Source organism: Chrysoperla carnea, chromosome 2, assembly GCF_905475395.1.
Source record: "Chrysoperla carnea chromosome 2, inChrCarn1.1, whole genome shotgun sequence".
NCBI classification, from domain to species: Eukaryota; Metazoa; Arthropoda; class Insecta; order Neuroptera; family Chrysopidae; genus Chrysoperla; species Chrysoperla carnea.
Genome location: NC_058338.1, coordinates 47,148,261 through 47,165,908, shown reverse-complemented (window position 1 = coordinate 47,165,908; position 17,648 = coordinate 47,148,261). Strand labels below are relative to the sequence as shown.

Below are 17,648 nucleotides of genomic sequence, written 5' to 3'. Positions count from 1 at the left end.
TTGTATTGTAAATACGTATTTCGACTATAATATAATCATCATCAATATGAATTAGCTAGTCGTAATCATTATCCTGAGGGATTTTACAAGTCGCTAATTTAAAAAAAGTTACCAACTTAGATTTTTGTACGAATTGTGTCACTAGTACTTAGTTAGTGAAAAATTTTAGCTAGTGCAAATTTCAAGACTATGTGATTAAATTAATTTTTTCCTTTACGAAAATAAGTAGGATGCTCCCTTTTGTGGAATCCGGAAAATTTTCGATTGGCGAACAAACTTAAGATGGCGGATATACGTTTTTTGTGATTTAAAGATTTTTGAAAAACTAATGGAAAAATTGTTTTATCTGACACTCAATAAAATAATAAGTTCTGGTTTCTGTCATAACTGATGTGTATAATTTTTACATGAGACTCCAATATTATGATATAAAATGTGCAGAATTCTCTGTTTCTGCCAAGATCTTTAAGAATTACTTACTGTGAACACATATTCACAAGATCTTTATCTGTTGTATTTTGTGTGAGGCCTCGTATGTAGAGATTAGTCTTTGATAGTTGATCATGTACACTACCGCTAGCTGTGGATCCAGATCCTGTACCACCTGTTCCACCAGAAGCAACTGGATTACTTAGGGAGGTGCTAAGTGTTCCTGATTGACTACCAGTTGCACTACTTGAACTGCTGTTTGTGTTACTTGGTGATGCTGCAGTTGGGACACGACTTCCATACTAAATTTGTGGAAAAAGCAAATTTTCAATCAGACATTCAAGTCATTATAAGTTCAGAATATTGAAATTGATACTATTAGTCTCGGATTTAGAGTCTTTACACAATGGATGATAAAAATTTTTACAGTTTTAACTTTATAATAGGAAATTCAAAATTTTGCCGAAATTCGATTTGCAGCGAAAATCGATTCAAGTGATAACTTTATGTGATGCTTTTTCCTCTTTTTTTATCGTTTTATCAAGTTGATAGACACTTCGAATTGTTCTTATTAATTTTTTTTAATAACCGGTAGTACTGCTATTTAGATAGAAATATTGTCACAATCTCACAATTAATTATAAATTGTTGCAATTATAGTCTCGAGATGCCACTGGGAAACACGATTTTATTTTAAGTAGTTAGTTTCGTTTTATTATTCAAATATGATATATTCTCTATACAATGAAACTATTTAAAGCCTTCTTTCTCTGATAACAAGAATGTTTTATAAATTTGAAAAATGTATATTATGTGTTATTTAAATGCGAGTGGTGTTTCTCTAAATCCGAAGCTGAAAGCTTTACTGTATACGCATTAATCTCAAAAATTCTTACTCATAAAATGAATTGTTAAATGCCACAAATTGTTACTCAAATTTTGTATAAATTTTGAAATAAAAATGAAATCATACATAATAAGATGTAGAGGTAGTAGTATGAGCAGGTCTTACTGGATTTGGCTGAGCATATGGAGGCGCATGTTGTTGCATATGATGTGGGGTAGCATATCGAAAGGCTGGTGTTGGAGTAGCATAAGGTTGTGTTGGCCAAGCGGCAGCTGTTGCAGCGCCACGATGTTGGGGTTGTTGAGGCTGATAAGCCGCAGCACCTTGTTGTTGAGCGGCTACTTGCACCATAGCAGTCGCTGGACCTGGTCTCATTCCTACACCAGTGGCGGCTGCTTTCATTGCACCACCTTGTTGGCCGACATTTTGTTGTTGTCCATAAGAACCACCAGCACGAGGCCCATTACTATTCTGGAAGGCAAACAGTATACGAAAATTTTATTAAATTTTTGTAAAATGAAATTATTATTTATATTATAATTTTATGCTTAAAAAAATCGACTTTGTTGTAAGGTTTTCTTGTGCCCGCGTTTCTTTAAACCTAAACGTTTAGTTTTGAGCGCTGTAGCGAAGGCATAAATAGGTACATAATTATTAGTAGACTGATTCTTGTATTTCGTTTTTTTTTTTAAATTATATTTTTTGAACAATCTCGAATAGACAAATTTTTGGGCAAATATCATTATTCTGTTCTTTTTAAAATTTTCAAATTCTTCGATAGCTATTGTCGGGAGGTTTATAGTATTGAAGTAATTCACATTTACTCATTCATGCCAAAAGAAGGAGCAGCAAAAGGTTCGACCCACAATCCTAAAATCGACACTTTTTGGCTAATAACTTTCAAATTTGATCAGAAATTGGTCTAAAACTTTAGATGGTATTTCTTCTCATTGATCAAATCTATCGCAAGAGCTATATGAAAGCTTTGGAAATAAAGTGATCTTTTGTGTTCGATATTTGGAATCCATGATCCAACCTGTACTTGGATCTTTTCTGATTATATAGAACTAAAATTTGTCTTCTTAGCATAAAGATTAATCAATTTGGATAGTATAATTTTACCTTTATGTGGTTATTACATAAAATGTATAGATAAGCATGACCTAATGAAACGACAGACAAAAAAGCTAGGCGACAAAATAAATTTTTTGTTTCAAGTAAAAATTTCTATTCAGTGAGATGATTTCATTCAGTTATTATTATATCATCCAAAACACTGACTAACTTTTATTGAATTTGTATGTAAAATGCCACTATGTCAGAGTATGCAAACTGTACAAATAATATGCCTATCAGAACTTCCGTTAAATTCATGTTTTTAAGCAATGGTTACATTCAAAACAGATAAATGTCGTTCAACATTATTTTAATAGTAGTTTTAGAAATATTCATTTCATTATTTCTATATTAAATGTTTAGGTATATTCAGTCCTATACAGGGTGTTCAAAAAGTTCGATATCCCTTCTGAATAGACTTGTTGACTAATAGTATATTACACACTACAAGGGCAGAAAGGCGAAGCCGAGGCCCATCATGGGGCTCTCAATTCAAATTCAGGGCTCTCAAACTTTCTGCCTTTATTATGTATACTATTTTTCTTTATTTTCGGCATAAAGTAAGCATAAATGTCGGATTTTCTGCCTCCTAACAGAAGTAGAAAGTACGTACTTTCGGCCGAAAATAAAGAAAATTGAAAATTGGTGAATTCTCTCTACGTGAGCAGAAAAGTGAAGTTGGTTTTAATTAAACTATAGGTTAGTGACGTCATTGTTCGATATCACCATAGAGATACATATAAAATATATATTAAACTTTGTTTTGCTAAAGGAGGTGGGCAACAATCTTTGAATGCTTATAATTTCTTCGTTGTTTAGTCAATTTTAATTTCACTTTCAAATTTCGTCATGGTATCAAAATTAGTTTAACATTTTTATGCGTAATATGGCCAATTCGATCAGGCAACTGCCGTATTCTAGAAAATAATGAAAAAAAAGACCAATAGAAAAGTTGTAAGATTTACGTCGTAGACTTCTAATGATGACCTTGGATTTGACCTAAACATTGACCATGAAGGTCACTTTAGTCAAGTCGATTTTTTAAATCTAGAAAAATGTTTCAAAGAAAAGTTGTTGGTTTTAAAATGGAATATCTTAAAAGGCCTAGAATTTGGCTTTGACTTTCAGAGTCGTCAAAAACCTATTTGAGCCATCTGGGGCATAGAGTATATACTTTCTTAACTACCTTTTGCTTCCACTATTTTGTCATAAAAAATTTTCATCAATGTACGGGTGTTGATATTAAACTCTCTTATTGTCAGAGACCAAGGGTTATCTGAGCCATTCTGAATAATAGTATGTTATCCTATAAAATATTTGGGCTTCCATCTAATCCACGTTAAAGCATTCATATTGTATTGTTGCGACCTTGAATATACCTTCCATTTTAAATTACTGTCTAGCAAAAAAATATTTTGAATGATAATAAATTGAATATTTTAACAAATTATAACAAAAATAATAATCTTTATCTAATATTGAACTTTGGTACTAATTGCATTCATATATTTACTTACTATTTAATTTGAATCCAATCAATACTTTTAAAATAAAACCTACTTTATTTCTTTTTACATTACAGTGGAACTTTTTTATATGCTTATATATTTTACATTATACTAGAACTATTTCATTTGCTATATACAAGGTGGGTCATTTAAATTTAGTACGGGTAATAGCTCGATTTGTAGTAAATAAAAAAATAACTTAAAAAAATGTTGCAGAGTTTGATGGGGAGCACATCATGTTCTAACATCAAATTGGACCTAATTCTCCGGGTTGCTTTCATAGTCAATTTCGATTCTAAAAGTTACAGATTAACACTTTAGAACACTTGGAGAAGATACGATTTAAATATCTCATTAATGCAGTTTTAATCGAAAGAAAACACGCTAGGTACAGCAAATTGCTATAATCAAAAGTTGTCAAGTGCAATAGAGGACATTTGCCTATATCCATGATTTTGACCTGAAATTCTAGTTTCAAGATCACTTGACCTTGACCTTCAAATGATCTTACAAATTTACCTGGACTTCGATTAAATGGAATAATGACATATTTTATAGTCGCATATCCTCCGAAAGATTTTCGAAAAAAATTTTTTAAATAAAAGTGTTAGTTTTTTTATGAGGATCAACATTCTAATTTAAAGTGTTGTTCTATCTTTTACCTTTTGGAATCTAAATTGACTATTAAAGCAACCCGGAGTACTAATAAAAAGACCTTGAATTTGACTTTCTAACCAAAGGACAGCTAAACATCAACGCCGGTGCGGATTCGTAATACAGAAAACCATTTTAAATTGGATTATAATTGGATTTTCTATTGCCAAAATTGACTGAAATAATGCTACTTAATGAGGCATTTTATTCGAAAACTGAAGTCGAATCATTCAACGTAAATAATGGAACAATCTAATATTTTTGGTATATACTCAGATGTTAATTTTCATTAGTGTTGCAATTCACAAAGCTATAACAAAATTAAAGTCGACTCGACTTTTCTAAGATAAAATGTTACCTTCATTCAATTAATCATATCTCGGAAAATGATATTTTTACAGGGACGAAAAGTAATGAAATGTTTTTGATATTTTATGACTTTTACAGTGAGATATTCCTTTTTTTCGATTGTAAGTTCGATTTTCGAGATAAAATGAAATTGTTTTAATGCATTTGCGTTCAACATCTGCCAATCTACAAGGCGATATCAACTCTATTTGTAGAACTGGATTAGATTTTTTAATCTTCCACCTTTCAAATAGAGATGATTTTGATATTCGATTGACGTGCAAGGAAATAAACATTGTTGTAAAAAAGCTAATTATGAATTTGTTAAATGTTTTCAATATAAATTATAAAAAAATGACAAATAATATTCACACATCATTTCATATAGACTGCTTAGGCATTTCCCGGAACTTCAACGTCCTCTTGTTCAACTCAACAAAACGTCGATTGCTTGTGCATCCATATGTCAACTAAATTTGGTAAGCTAATTTAGAATTCAATCATAATTCTCAAGTAGATAACAAAACAATAAATATATTTATACTTCCAAATTTGGGTGGGGAATGTAGTAGCTATTTATGAATTTTAAATAGTTAGAAAAATAAAATAAAAAAGTAAGCATTTTTATAATTTAAACAATTGATTCTATACAATCGCAATTTATTACGCAATCATTTAAATAGTTAAAGTTTCTAGGCTCTAGACTAGAATTAAAAGCCACGTCTTGGTTGAGTCATTGTGCTTTTTCGGCATAAATTATGTTTATTTAGCTCTCGTTATATATTGTAGTTAGAAAAAGATAGATAATGTAAAAGGGTGCCAAATTTACAGAAACGGTTTATAATGCGCATTTTCTGTCGAACAAACTCATTACAGTCTCACAACTCCTGCGGGTATTTTATGTCTGAACATAGGGACCAATTTCGTTGAAAAATGGAAAACTTTAAAATGAAATGTAATTATTTTTCAGTATTTGGTTAAAAAATGATTAAAAAGTATTTAAGAATTTTTAAAATTTTTGGCACCTACATCAAAATGCAAGAACAACTTTGGTGGAATTTCGAATTCCGATTGGTTGTGAAAAGTAGCTTTCTTTAGTGATATATAACTAAAGTAGTGATATATATCCAACATTTTAAGGAAAAAATATTTACCCAACAATTATTCATTGATGTTAATTGTTAGTTTTTGACCGCTAACGCTATGTCACTATCGTCTGCCCCTTAGCCAAAAAAAAAAAAATTCACAAAATAGCGTTAAAAAAATTTTTTTTTTTAAAATCCAAGTGAGATTAGAGAGATTTATAAAGAAGATTAACACCAAATTTCAAAGAAATCGGTCGAGTAGAACCTGAGATATATGTTAATTACCTCGAAAAATGTAGTTTCATAAAAACGCATTTTAAGTTTGAGAAACAATTCCGGCAGAGTAATTCGGATAATAATATTACTCACTTTGGATTAATCGGCGATCCCAGATCCATAGATTGGGATTTCTTCTATTTCATATCCAATGTCATGCAAACTTATTGCTGCTAACCGAGCTTTAGCAAAAAAGCTAGGCGACAAGCTTTTTTTAAGCTTTTGCCTGATTTTGAAGCAGCAGAAGTTCGCAGTTCAGAGCGATCAATTTGAACTTCGTTATGAGAAAATCCGCTGTATCTCCGAAAAAAAATCGAATTTTGAAAAATCCGTTTAAGGGACATGTTCTTAAAGGTATAACCTTTAAAAAATGCACACACAAAAATTTCTAATTTCTTTTTTTCAAATTTCTAGATCAGAATACTGCTTTAAGTTATACTTTCAGCCCTTCGTATAGTTCACTCTATAACCGTAATTTTTTTCAATATATTTTATTACGAAAATATTTACGATTAGTGTTTAGTTTGGTTATTTCCTCTTAGTTATTTATTGTATAAGTCGACCATCTTAAGAATTGAAGACAATTTATTCAAATGGCAGATAAAATATCATGAAACTAAAAATGAAATTTAATTTCCTGCATACGTTTATAGAGATGTAAGTAAACTAAAAGCAGCGAAAGTCAGCTGCATTTGATACAAAGCTAAGTTGGATTTCATTGACGGATTGATTGATACACGTTGAGTTTATTCTCACAAACGAAACGTGCCTCGGTTACTTCTAAATTAATTATCAGACCAGATGTATTATTCGAAAGAAGAAATGTTAAAGAACTTCGATCTTTATACATGAATAGTCATCCCATCCCATGCCAACCAACATTCCTTTCATCTTATAACAATGCAATACCTTTTAAGAGGGAGGCGTCATGTCAGTTTCAATTGCCTGTTAAATGAGTAAGTATGTATATTGAAGAAATATTTTCAATCAATTTTTTATTTTTCACTATTTAAATAAAAGATTTTAATTGAATTTCTTCGAAATAATAAAATTACAATCACTTAGCGAGAATATATTATATTTGAATAAAAAATTCAACAACGCATCTAAGCCAATTTAAGAGAACAAACACGATTCTACTATAACCACATACAAAGTAATACAAGCCGTTGCGTCGTCAAGTTCAACTTAGATATCAGACCATTAGCTCTCTGATTATGTATGGTATAAGAGCCCATAACAGAAAAAGGCACCCATCAAAATTCAATACTTCAAAATTATAAAGTGAAAATAATTAAAAAACAGACTAATAAAAATATGTTAATTGTTATCTTTTTTAAGTTTTGAATTAAGCTAACAAAATTATTTTTTTTCCAAAACACCTCCTTGAAATTTACACAATTTGTAGTAAATAATGAACCATTTTTGAAAAAATTTGTCTGGCTTATAATTTTTGTTAATTACCTTTTGACAGACCGAGTTAATTACCGAGACTTGTTATAAATTACATTTTCGTAAATGACTTTTTTTTACGAAAATGCACTTCATAAAACCTCCTTGGATTAAAAAAAAAAATAAATAAAGTTTAAGGTATCTTTTATCTGTTACAACTTGTCTGGCTGAAAATTTGTTAACAAATTTGTCAGACTTAATTTTGAATTCGCACAAAATGAAGCTTAAAAAATGAAGTCTGCCAGAGTAAGAAAACATTTTTTCGTTGACAGACCAATTTTTATGCAGATGTCAAACCTTCGTTCAGAAAAAAATTATGATGTTGTTTTGACATGTGCGTTCTTCCAAAAAAAAGAAGCTTTTACAAGAGGGTCATGTGAAAACACCACCAAAATTTTTTTTTCTGAAAGAAGGTTTGACATCTATATGATGCATAAAAATTAGTCTGTCAACGAAAAAATGTTTTTGAATTCATTTTCTGCGCATTCAAAATTAAGTCTGACAAATTTACTTTAAAAGACAATTTAGATCCTAAATAGTAAGAGATAGCATAACAATTTAAATTAGAAATTTCTTATAAAAAAAACTAACATTTTCCATCTTAACAATTTATTTCGAAAATCGTCAGCTTTCGTAGGAAATGCAACTTAAAAATATGGCATTATTGCATTTAATCGAAAGAAAAAACGCTTTAAAAAACTACCGAAAAATGCTTTAATCAAAAGTTGTCAAAGGGAAATAGCGGACACTCGCCTGTGTCCATGACTTTGACTTACAATTATCGACAAACTTTAAGCGTATTTTCTTTCGATTAAATGCAATAATTACACATTTTTAAGTCGCATTTCATCCGAAAGCTAACTTTTTTCTAAAAAATGTTTTAAACAAAATTTGTTAGTTTTTTTTATGAGGATCAACTTTCTAATTTAAAGTGTTATTCTAAATCTTGACTATTTTAAAGCAACCTGAAGAACCAGGTCCAACCGGATGTCAGAATTTAACGTCGCCCATGAAACTCTATTATTTTTTAAGTTATTTTTTATTCGTTAACTACAAAACGAGCTATTAGAGATTATAGATTAAATGACCCTGTATATTGGGTACTGTCAATTTTTTCCAGGAGATGAGAAAATATTCGAGTACCTTTTGTTGAGAACCTTCCTTTTTAACGAGAATTTTTTTTTTCTTTGGATTGTAAAGTTTGCGGAAGGTTTCAAATTTGGCGTATTCGTTTAGCGACAAAGAACTTAGCAACTGTATTATATATAGTTTTTTGAAATATTAAATGTAATTAATATTTAATATTATTTAAGTGATATAATTATGCTGTTTTCCTCGAGACACAAAAGTTTAGTGATACAACTGATGTTATCACACGCAAATGTTAGCAATACATGCAAGTATTTCTAAAATATTTAATTGCTAAATCTAATACCTCCGGCGCTCTAACTCCGTTATCGCCAAATACTCGCAAATGAGTATTAGAAACATGTCAATTTTGAAATAAATTTCGATTTTTGTCCCAATTTCCTAGATCAATTTTTTGTATTATATAAATACGTATTTTGACTACCAAGTAGCCATCATCGGTATGAATTAGCTAATCATATTTACTCTTATTGTGTCTGTTACTCGTTGCTAATTTGGTGGGGAGACTGCACCTAATTAGCAAAGAGTAACATACACAATAAGAGTAATTACGATTAGCTAATTCATACTGATGATGACTACTTGGTAGTCGAAATTCGTATTTATATAATACAAATCAAATTGATATAGGAAATTGGGGCAAATATCGAAATTTAATTCGAAACAAGTGAACACAAACAATTGACTGAGTTAATTGTTGAAATACCATGTATAGACAGTGTTCAATACTTTGTCACATAGTACATACATATATGTCACACATATATAACTGATATAGCCATAACATACATACTACATATACAATTTGCGCTCTCGCGGGTAAACAGTAATGTTTACGAAAAAATGTTTCAAACAAAAGTTTTTTTATATTTAAACTTTTGTTCTATCTCTCACGGTTTACAAGATGGGTCTTACGGACCCAAGGCCCAATTGACCTATGTTGCTTATTTACGAACTAGACCTCACTTTTTACGTTCTCAGCACGTTTAAAAAATTTCAGCTTGATCACTTTATCGTTTTTGAGTAATCGTGATGACAGACGGACAGACGACAGACAGACAGACAGACAACAGGAAATGGACTAATTAGGCGATTTTATGAACACCTATATCAAAATTTTGTTCGTAGCATCAATATTTTTAAGCGTTACAAACTTGGGACTAAACTTAATATACCTTTGTATATTTCATATATACATGGTATAATACCCTCTCATTTATTATCTTTGATAATATTTATATCTCAATATTGATTTGTGGAGTGAAAACAAAGACTTTCTATCAGCTGCAGCCTGTTAAAAATAATCATTCGAATACGATATGCACAAGCTACTACTAATGATGATTTGACATCCGTAATAATGTTAAATTGTGATAAGGAGGTTTCTGTAGGTCGTTGTATATAAATAGACTAGAACATATTTATAATAATACAAATATAATATGATTGTTGTATGGGTGCTTGCTTTGCTTTCTTAGACTTACAAACAACATTCACAGTCACAGAGAGAAGGCGCAGGTGATATAATAGATTTCTCTATTACCTATACACAATCGCGAATATAATATCGGACTGTACTGACTGTACTCAGCTAGAATTGTATCTGTATCTGTATGTAGTTTGAATGAATACCTTGAACAATTTCCACGGCCATGCAAAGAGAATGACCGCGACTAACCTACATCTGTGTGTATATGTGTGGTGCAGAAATACCGGACATAGTTGTATGCATTCCATCACGGAGGAGGCCAGTCTACTCATACATATACAACTATACAACGCTGGCAGTGAGACACAACTAGCAATGGTAGCAGCATTTTCAAATTCTATATCTCTATACTTTTGTTTAGAGTTTATATAAATTTTTTAACCGAAAGTTATTTTTTTCACCACGAAAAATGAAATTGAAATTTTATTGATATCTCCAATTTTGAGATGTCTATGGGAAAATATCATTTAATAGATATTGGGTATATGAGCGTCGTTAAATTTTTGGAATTTGAAAACATTTGACGACGCACAATGAAGAAATTAGTGGTATTGAGTTCAAATTCCGTAGAATAGAAAGTTTTGAGATAAAGCACCAAAATTTAGGAGGAAATCAAAATATATAGATCGATATTATTGGGCTAAAGTATTTTTTTCACTAAAATTCAAAGTTATAAAACATCGGGAAAAAGTTTGAAAAATGTAGACTTATCATTTTTCTTTTTGTGCTCACTTGAAAATTTTTGACCATAAGTCTAAAAATCAGACAATTTCGTCTAACGCCGGGTAAATATTTCGGTAAATATTAAATTATTAGATTAAATCCGTCGAAAAGTCAATGAAACATAAGAATAACTTTAAACAAATCGATCAAAGTAAATTAAAGGGCGTATATAGTCGAAATAGTCGGACGACTTAGTCCATTCGTTGGGTTGAGACTGGAGGTCTTCTCATACATGGCTTATTGTTCATCGCGGATGGATTTTTTGAAGTAATTTAAATTTTTAAAGTATCTTAATTCGAGATAACAAGTTCTTTGCGTATAACACGTATTTAAATTTAAGATATACACAAAAAATTCCAATTATTAGATTATTTCTTATAGCGTATTCTACAATTTTGTTTCTAACAACTTTTATTTAAAAACATAAATTTTTACAACTTTTGACCGATGAAAGATTTACTTTGACAGAAATTCAAAGTTTTGATATATTTTCGTCCAGGTGAAATACATACTCGTAATTTATTAAATCAGGAAGTTATTGATTGGCCCCCCGAAGGCAATATTCAGGTTTGCGTTTTTTTTTTGTTGTAAGAAGAGTTCTCTTATGCTTGTCTGTGTTCGCGGTGTATAGTGAATAGTGGTAGCAGTAAGCAAGCACCTTCAGCGGCCTCTATCATACTCTAGTACTAGTAGATACAATATTTAACCCACACCAATCAACTATTTTGTAGTACTCTGATGATGATATGAGATGGTCACTCACTATACACCTATTGTGTGTTGTTCAAACAGGTGGATTATTATTAATAATAAAATAGAAAAATAATTGAAAAAAATACATCTTTAATATGATAAGATATTAGTATGGCAGCGAGAGGCTGGTAAAGACGTGAACTACAGATTATATACTACTTAGTATTTAAAATTTCCTATATTGTAAGAAAGAGGTAAGGAAAGATTTTGTGATTTTAATGTAGAATTGCATATCTTTGGTATACTCCCTATATATTATAAATGTGAAAGTAAGGTTATTTGTCTGTTTGTCACGCTTTCATGCAAAAACTATTTAATGGATTTGATTGAAACTCTACAATAACAGATCAGGCATCAGACTAACACATGAACTATAATTTATCAAGATATATTAAAAAATATATATAATAAAATTTAGTCTGACATTTCACTAAGCCATCTATGAGTATCATTTTGAGTCGTAAATTAAAGATTTCTGTAAAAATGGTAAAAATACAATTCATGGCCATCTTTTCTGATGCTCAATTATGACTATTTTACATTTAATAAAAAAAATTGATAACTGTACATATATATTTTACCTGTGTATAAAACAATCCCTATCGACCTTTTTCAAGTGTTATGGAAGGGGGATTAGTGAGAGCAAGGGAAGTGAAGGCTATAACACGGTGGTCTTTATCAGTCTTTACTTTTAAACTCAGCGAAGCGGGCGGGTATCAAGCTAGTGGGTTTATAAATTATTTTATTCGTTTAGGAGGGTGACATTCTTTAAAGTAGGAACCTAAGAGCGAGTTTCAATTGCCTTAAACTTAAAGTACTAAACACTTTCATTTGTTTTAAATGAATCGAACATCTAAACTGATACATTTTTTTGGCTGTTACGTGTACATTCGTAAACTAATTCTGACAGCAATCATATTACAAACTCATATTACGTTAAAGTTTCGCAAAATAGATAACATGTTGACTGATTTCAAATTTGCTATCCATCTGTGCTGCAAAGTGTTTTAGGATGATGTATTAACCAATTAATTGTTCAGATTTTTGTCTACCAGAAACGCTTAGAACTGGAGTAATGTCAAACGAGTTTATCAGATTACTCCTGGACTAAACAAAATTATGTATACAAACAACAGTTTTATTTTATTCGATTTGAAGAATAGAAATTTTTTGCAAATACAAACTACAGCGGAAAAAAAAAAGTAATTGGCAATATTCTAAAGTTGTATTATTTTGTAAAATACTATATTATTCTACTTCCATATTTTTTTTGAAATTAATATCCATAATAAAATCTGATATCGGTGTTTTATTCGACGTGTATAATTAGCTTAATAAACTCACATATATAATCTTTTTACGATTATATTGTAAATTGAGATTTTTTTCATATTATTTCAAATAAATACTGCTTAGAAAAAAAAAAATAGAGCCATGGAAAATAACCGCATAATGACCAGTAATCATTAGTGCATATTATATATAATTAGTAGATATATTCGTGCTTAGCCAAGTGTGCGAGCGTTAAAAAACGTAGGCTTAGTACAAGAGTTATTACCGTTAATAAAAGTAATATTGATACAATATTTTGATTCTTCCTTTTTTGTACTGAAAGCCTTCTGCCTTCTTTGTGGTTAAAAAAACAGATCAAAAAATTTTTTTTTATTGTATAGTTTTAGATTGCGTTACTAGAAACGATTCCACATTTTGAAGCCAACGGTTCTATTCGTTTGTACCAATAATCAGATAAAAATTTATTCAATCACTTTGTTTTGCTCACTTGTTAAATCTGCCTCAATCTGGCCAAAATTTATGAAGAACTGTGTGCATAGCGTTGTTCATTTTCAGTTTTGATCGTTATGTGGGAATTTTCTAATTTCCTTATTTAGTGTCTTATGTCCATTTGTAATTGTAAAGTTTTTAAATGAGAAGCGACGTTGTTTGCTTTCGAGTTTATAAATGAATAATATGTGCCAACGTTGTTTTTTCGCCGCATGAAAGGGAGTATGCCATAACATAAAAAGAGTTACGAAAAGATTTAATCAAATAGTTGCTAAATCGTTTTAATAAACTTCTTTCTTTATGATTCTTTGACTCAAAAAAACACAAAAATTTGAAATAAATGTAAAAATTTAGTTTTTATAATAAAAATATGTAATTTGTATCACTATAGCAGTGTGAAACATTTTTGTGTTCTGTATACACATACATACAAATAGAATAAAGATATATATAATTTAAGCCACTCACATAGAACCTAGACCGGATATCTAGAGGACTCGGGTTTGTTTAAATGTGAATACATATTGTACGTCTTTCATTGAAGTGTACAGTCTCAGCTTCATATATTATGTGGTATAATGTGTTGAGATAGAAAAAGCTATCACGTACGTATGAGGTACTTTGACTCATATAAAGTACACACAAATTTGAGATAAATGTAAAAATTTAGTTGCATAATAAAAATATGTTCTTTCTTTATATTTCAGCTAAGTAATGCATATGTAAAGACTCAATAAAGTAATGTAAAACGCTTTAAAAAAAAGATTTTTAAGGCAAAGTGTGCTAAGATTTTTTTTCGCACAGATGTTTAAAACCGTATATTAACATCATTAAGTCAAATTGTACTCTTTCTTTGGGTAGATCTCTCATGCAAGAACTTCTTTAAAAGAGATAACCTTGAAATTTAGCGACGTTAAGTGAAATGTTATACTCTGTTGAATTAAGCCATCATCGAAAATAGTTAACAGAAAATAGTCCATTTTTGTTAAAGCAATTAAAAAAAGAAGCCTACTGATCGCTTCCCCTATATTATCATATGTACAATCTTTGATTAATATCAGTACTAAATATAGTATAAAAAATTGTAATATTTCATAGATAAATTCGTCACGTACATAATTTATTATAGGAGTTTATGGGTAATAAATGCAAGAATTTTTATAAATTTTTACAATAAAGCAATTAAATTGATTACAATTGCATTATAGTATACAGGCCAAAGGCAGTTCGCCTTATATTCCGTGTACCGACCCAAGCCGTTCCTCATTATTTAGAGCTCTTATTCCGATAATTAAAAGTTTCTGCGGATTATATAAACAATTAGAATTAGGTAAATCAAAATATTTTTTTCACTTTTTCTTCGCAATAATCATTCATTTTGTTTCAAATACCTTAAATGTCGATTTAGTATCAAGTGTTAAGGTTTCCTCAATAAAAAGAGTTGTCACACAATCCGCGTAGTCATACTTTGGTCGCTGTACTAATAAGTTTACATGCAACAGGCAATCTATCTAAACCAGGTCTAAACTATATTTTTAATTCATTTTCAATAATGTCTATATTTATGGTTTGACACATTTTTCAATAAATGGAAAATGTGTTTTTCAATTCTCAAAGCCCCACTCTAGCAGGTTTAAAGAAATATTACAATTTTTTATTGAAGTATTTTAAAATACAAATAAATAATAATTTTTTATTTCGATTTTCCAGACGAATACATTAGTTTTGTTTGAGAAAATTAAAAATTAATTATACGTACTTGATTTTCCAAAAAAGGTAAATAAATAGTTCTAGAAGGATTGACTAATGTGTTAGTTGTTTCTAAAATTTTAAGATAATTTATTTTTGCCAAGGACTTTATTGATATTGTGCATTAATTACATCTAAGAGGAAAATTTATCGATGAAAAATTAACATATTGAAAAACAAGATTTAAATTAAAAAAAAAATTACAAGATAAAATTGTAGAGGCACAGTCATTCACTATTTAGTTGTACTTTTTAAAATCGGAATTGGATAATAGCTTTCGATGATATTATATCCCAAAAATTAAAATGTCAATTTTTGTTTCCTGATTTTAAACAGTTCACACTTTCAAGAATGGCATATAGCTGGATGTGAAAAATACTACATTTGCAGAATAAATTACAGATTTCTGTAAAAGTAGTCATTTGACATTACCATAAATTACAGATTTCTGTAAAAATAGTCAATATAAAATATTTCACGGCCATCTTTTCTGATATGCTCAATGGATAATTACGACTATTATACATTAAAAAAAATAGAAAACCATACATATATTTTACCTGTGTAAAACAATCCTTACCATTATTTCGAGTATTATAAAAAGGGGATAAACGACAGCAATCTATATCAATCTTTACTTTTTTCCATTTTAACTTATTCTACCATGCAACCTGATCCATTTAGACCGTCTTTAATTTTAAAAGACCACACCATTGCCGGAATTATGAGATAATCTAGTTTCACTAATAAAATGTCTGATAGAGATAACATAAATGAATAATTATATTTTATTTACTGTTAAATAAAAAGTTGTTAGGTATGCTTGTGAAATTCTTTCCACCTTCATCAGAGAGAATTTGTTTTCTTTTTTATCTCAATATGTTCAGTTCAAAATAATAAAAAATGAAACATATACTTTATTTGTTAAGTAGTGAAACAATACATTCATATACTATAAAGCGTCCCGTACATTTCTTTAAAATCAACTTCAATATACAACTTGCTGAATAAAGAGATTGAATCAGGATATTTTTATGTCTTCATTAATGAACCTAACTTCGGAATTTTATGTTCCGCGATCATCGGGTGACTTAAAAAAAGAAAAAAGATGATTCTACTTTGGAGGACTTCTCATAATATTTCGTACGGAACCATTCAAATAAATTAAACTAATCATAAAAAGAAATGAATAAGTTTTTATATTACTAGCTTGATACCCGCCGGCTTAAAAGTAAAGACCACCGAGTTATAGCCTCCACCACTCTTGCTCATCTCTCCCCTCCATAACACTCGAAATAGGGATAGGGATTGTTTTACACAGGTAAAATATATGTACAGAAATCCAATTTTTTTAAATGTTATTCATTGAGTGTATCAGAACAGGTTGCTTTGAATTGTATATCACTCGCAATTTTACAGAAATGATATAATTACAAAAATTATAGCTCATGTGTCCGTCTGATGTATGAGCTTTATTATTGTACAGTTTCATTCAAATCCAGTCGCTAGTTTTTGCGTGGAAGCGTAACAAAACTCTGGCTCAACTTTGTGGTATAGTAGCATTCATTTAGTTTGATGATGACTCTTCGCCCACTGGTGGAAAGGAGATAATTTTTAACGAGTGATAATTTTAGTATTCTTCAAATTTTCGAATATACTTTCAAGAAATTAATTTAGAATGATGTAGTTTATATTATAAACATTTCTGATTATTAAAAGAAAATTTGATATATATTTGCTTGACAGTATTTATATAACGATCGAATATCGTTATACGTGATTATATATTACATTGTTGTTGATGCAACGAATTTCAACCAACAAATAAATATACAATATTCAAAAAAAGGAAATTTATAATAAAAAAATATAACAAACTTAAACGAAGAATTAAAATGCCGTTGTTAAAATGTGACAGTTAAATACCTCAATTTAAAAACAGGTAAATCTTGATTAATTAAAATTGTCTATCAGAATGATTGGTGTAACATTATCTGTTTTATCTATATTTAATGAATATAATATATGTATGTATGTACGTATGAATGTATTAATCTGTTACTTATTGTGGGTATATAAGTATAAATAATATATGAATTATTTCAATGGATTAATTATATCACGGATATAATTAAATTTAAATAAATTTGATACACTTTGATTTAAGTGTTATTTTTAAAAAATAACTTAGAGAGTGTCCTAACATATGTCTGAATTTAATTTTAAATCCAAATCTGTGTTAATTGAATTACTAGTTTAGGAAGTACGAACAGGGTAGCTTAAGGGTT

At 29.6% G+C, this 17,648-nt stretch overlaps 1 protein-coding gene across 6 annotated transcripts in view; it reads right to left on the bottom strand.

Moving 5' to 3' along the window:
- The window catches only part of LOC123292444 (protein alan shepard), a 92,997-nt gene that overhangs the window by 11,413 nt on the left and 63,936 nt on the right, over window positions 1–17,648 (bottom strand). For 4 of the 6 annotated variants that reach the window (XM_044873108.1, XM_044873106.1, XM_044873110.1 and 1 more), the window contains exons 2-3: window positions 1,403–1,759; window positions 481–731 (exon numbers count right to left, since the gene is read on the bottom strand). In XM_044873108.1, coding sequence (XP_044729043.1) covers window positions 481–731; window positions 1,403–1,759 — 608 coding nt within the window. The remainder of the gene's footprint in view (window positions 1–480; window positions 732–1,402; window positions 1,760–17,648) is intronic. The other 2 variants (XM_044873109.1, XM_044873107.1) reach the window with 2 other exon arrangements.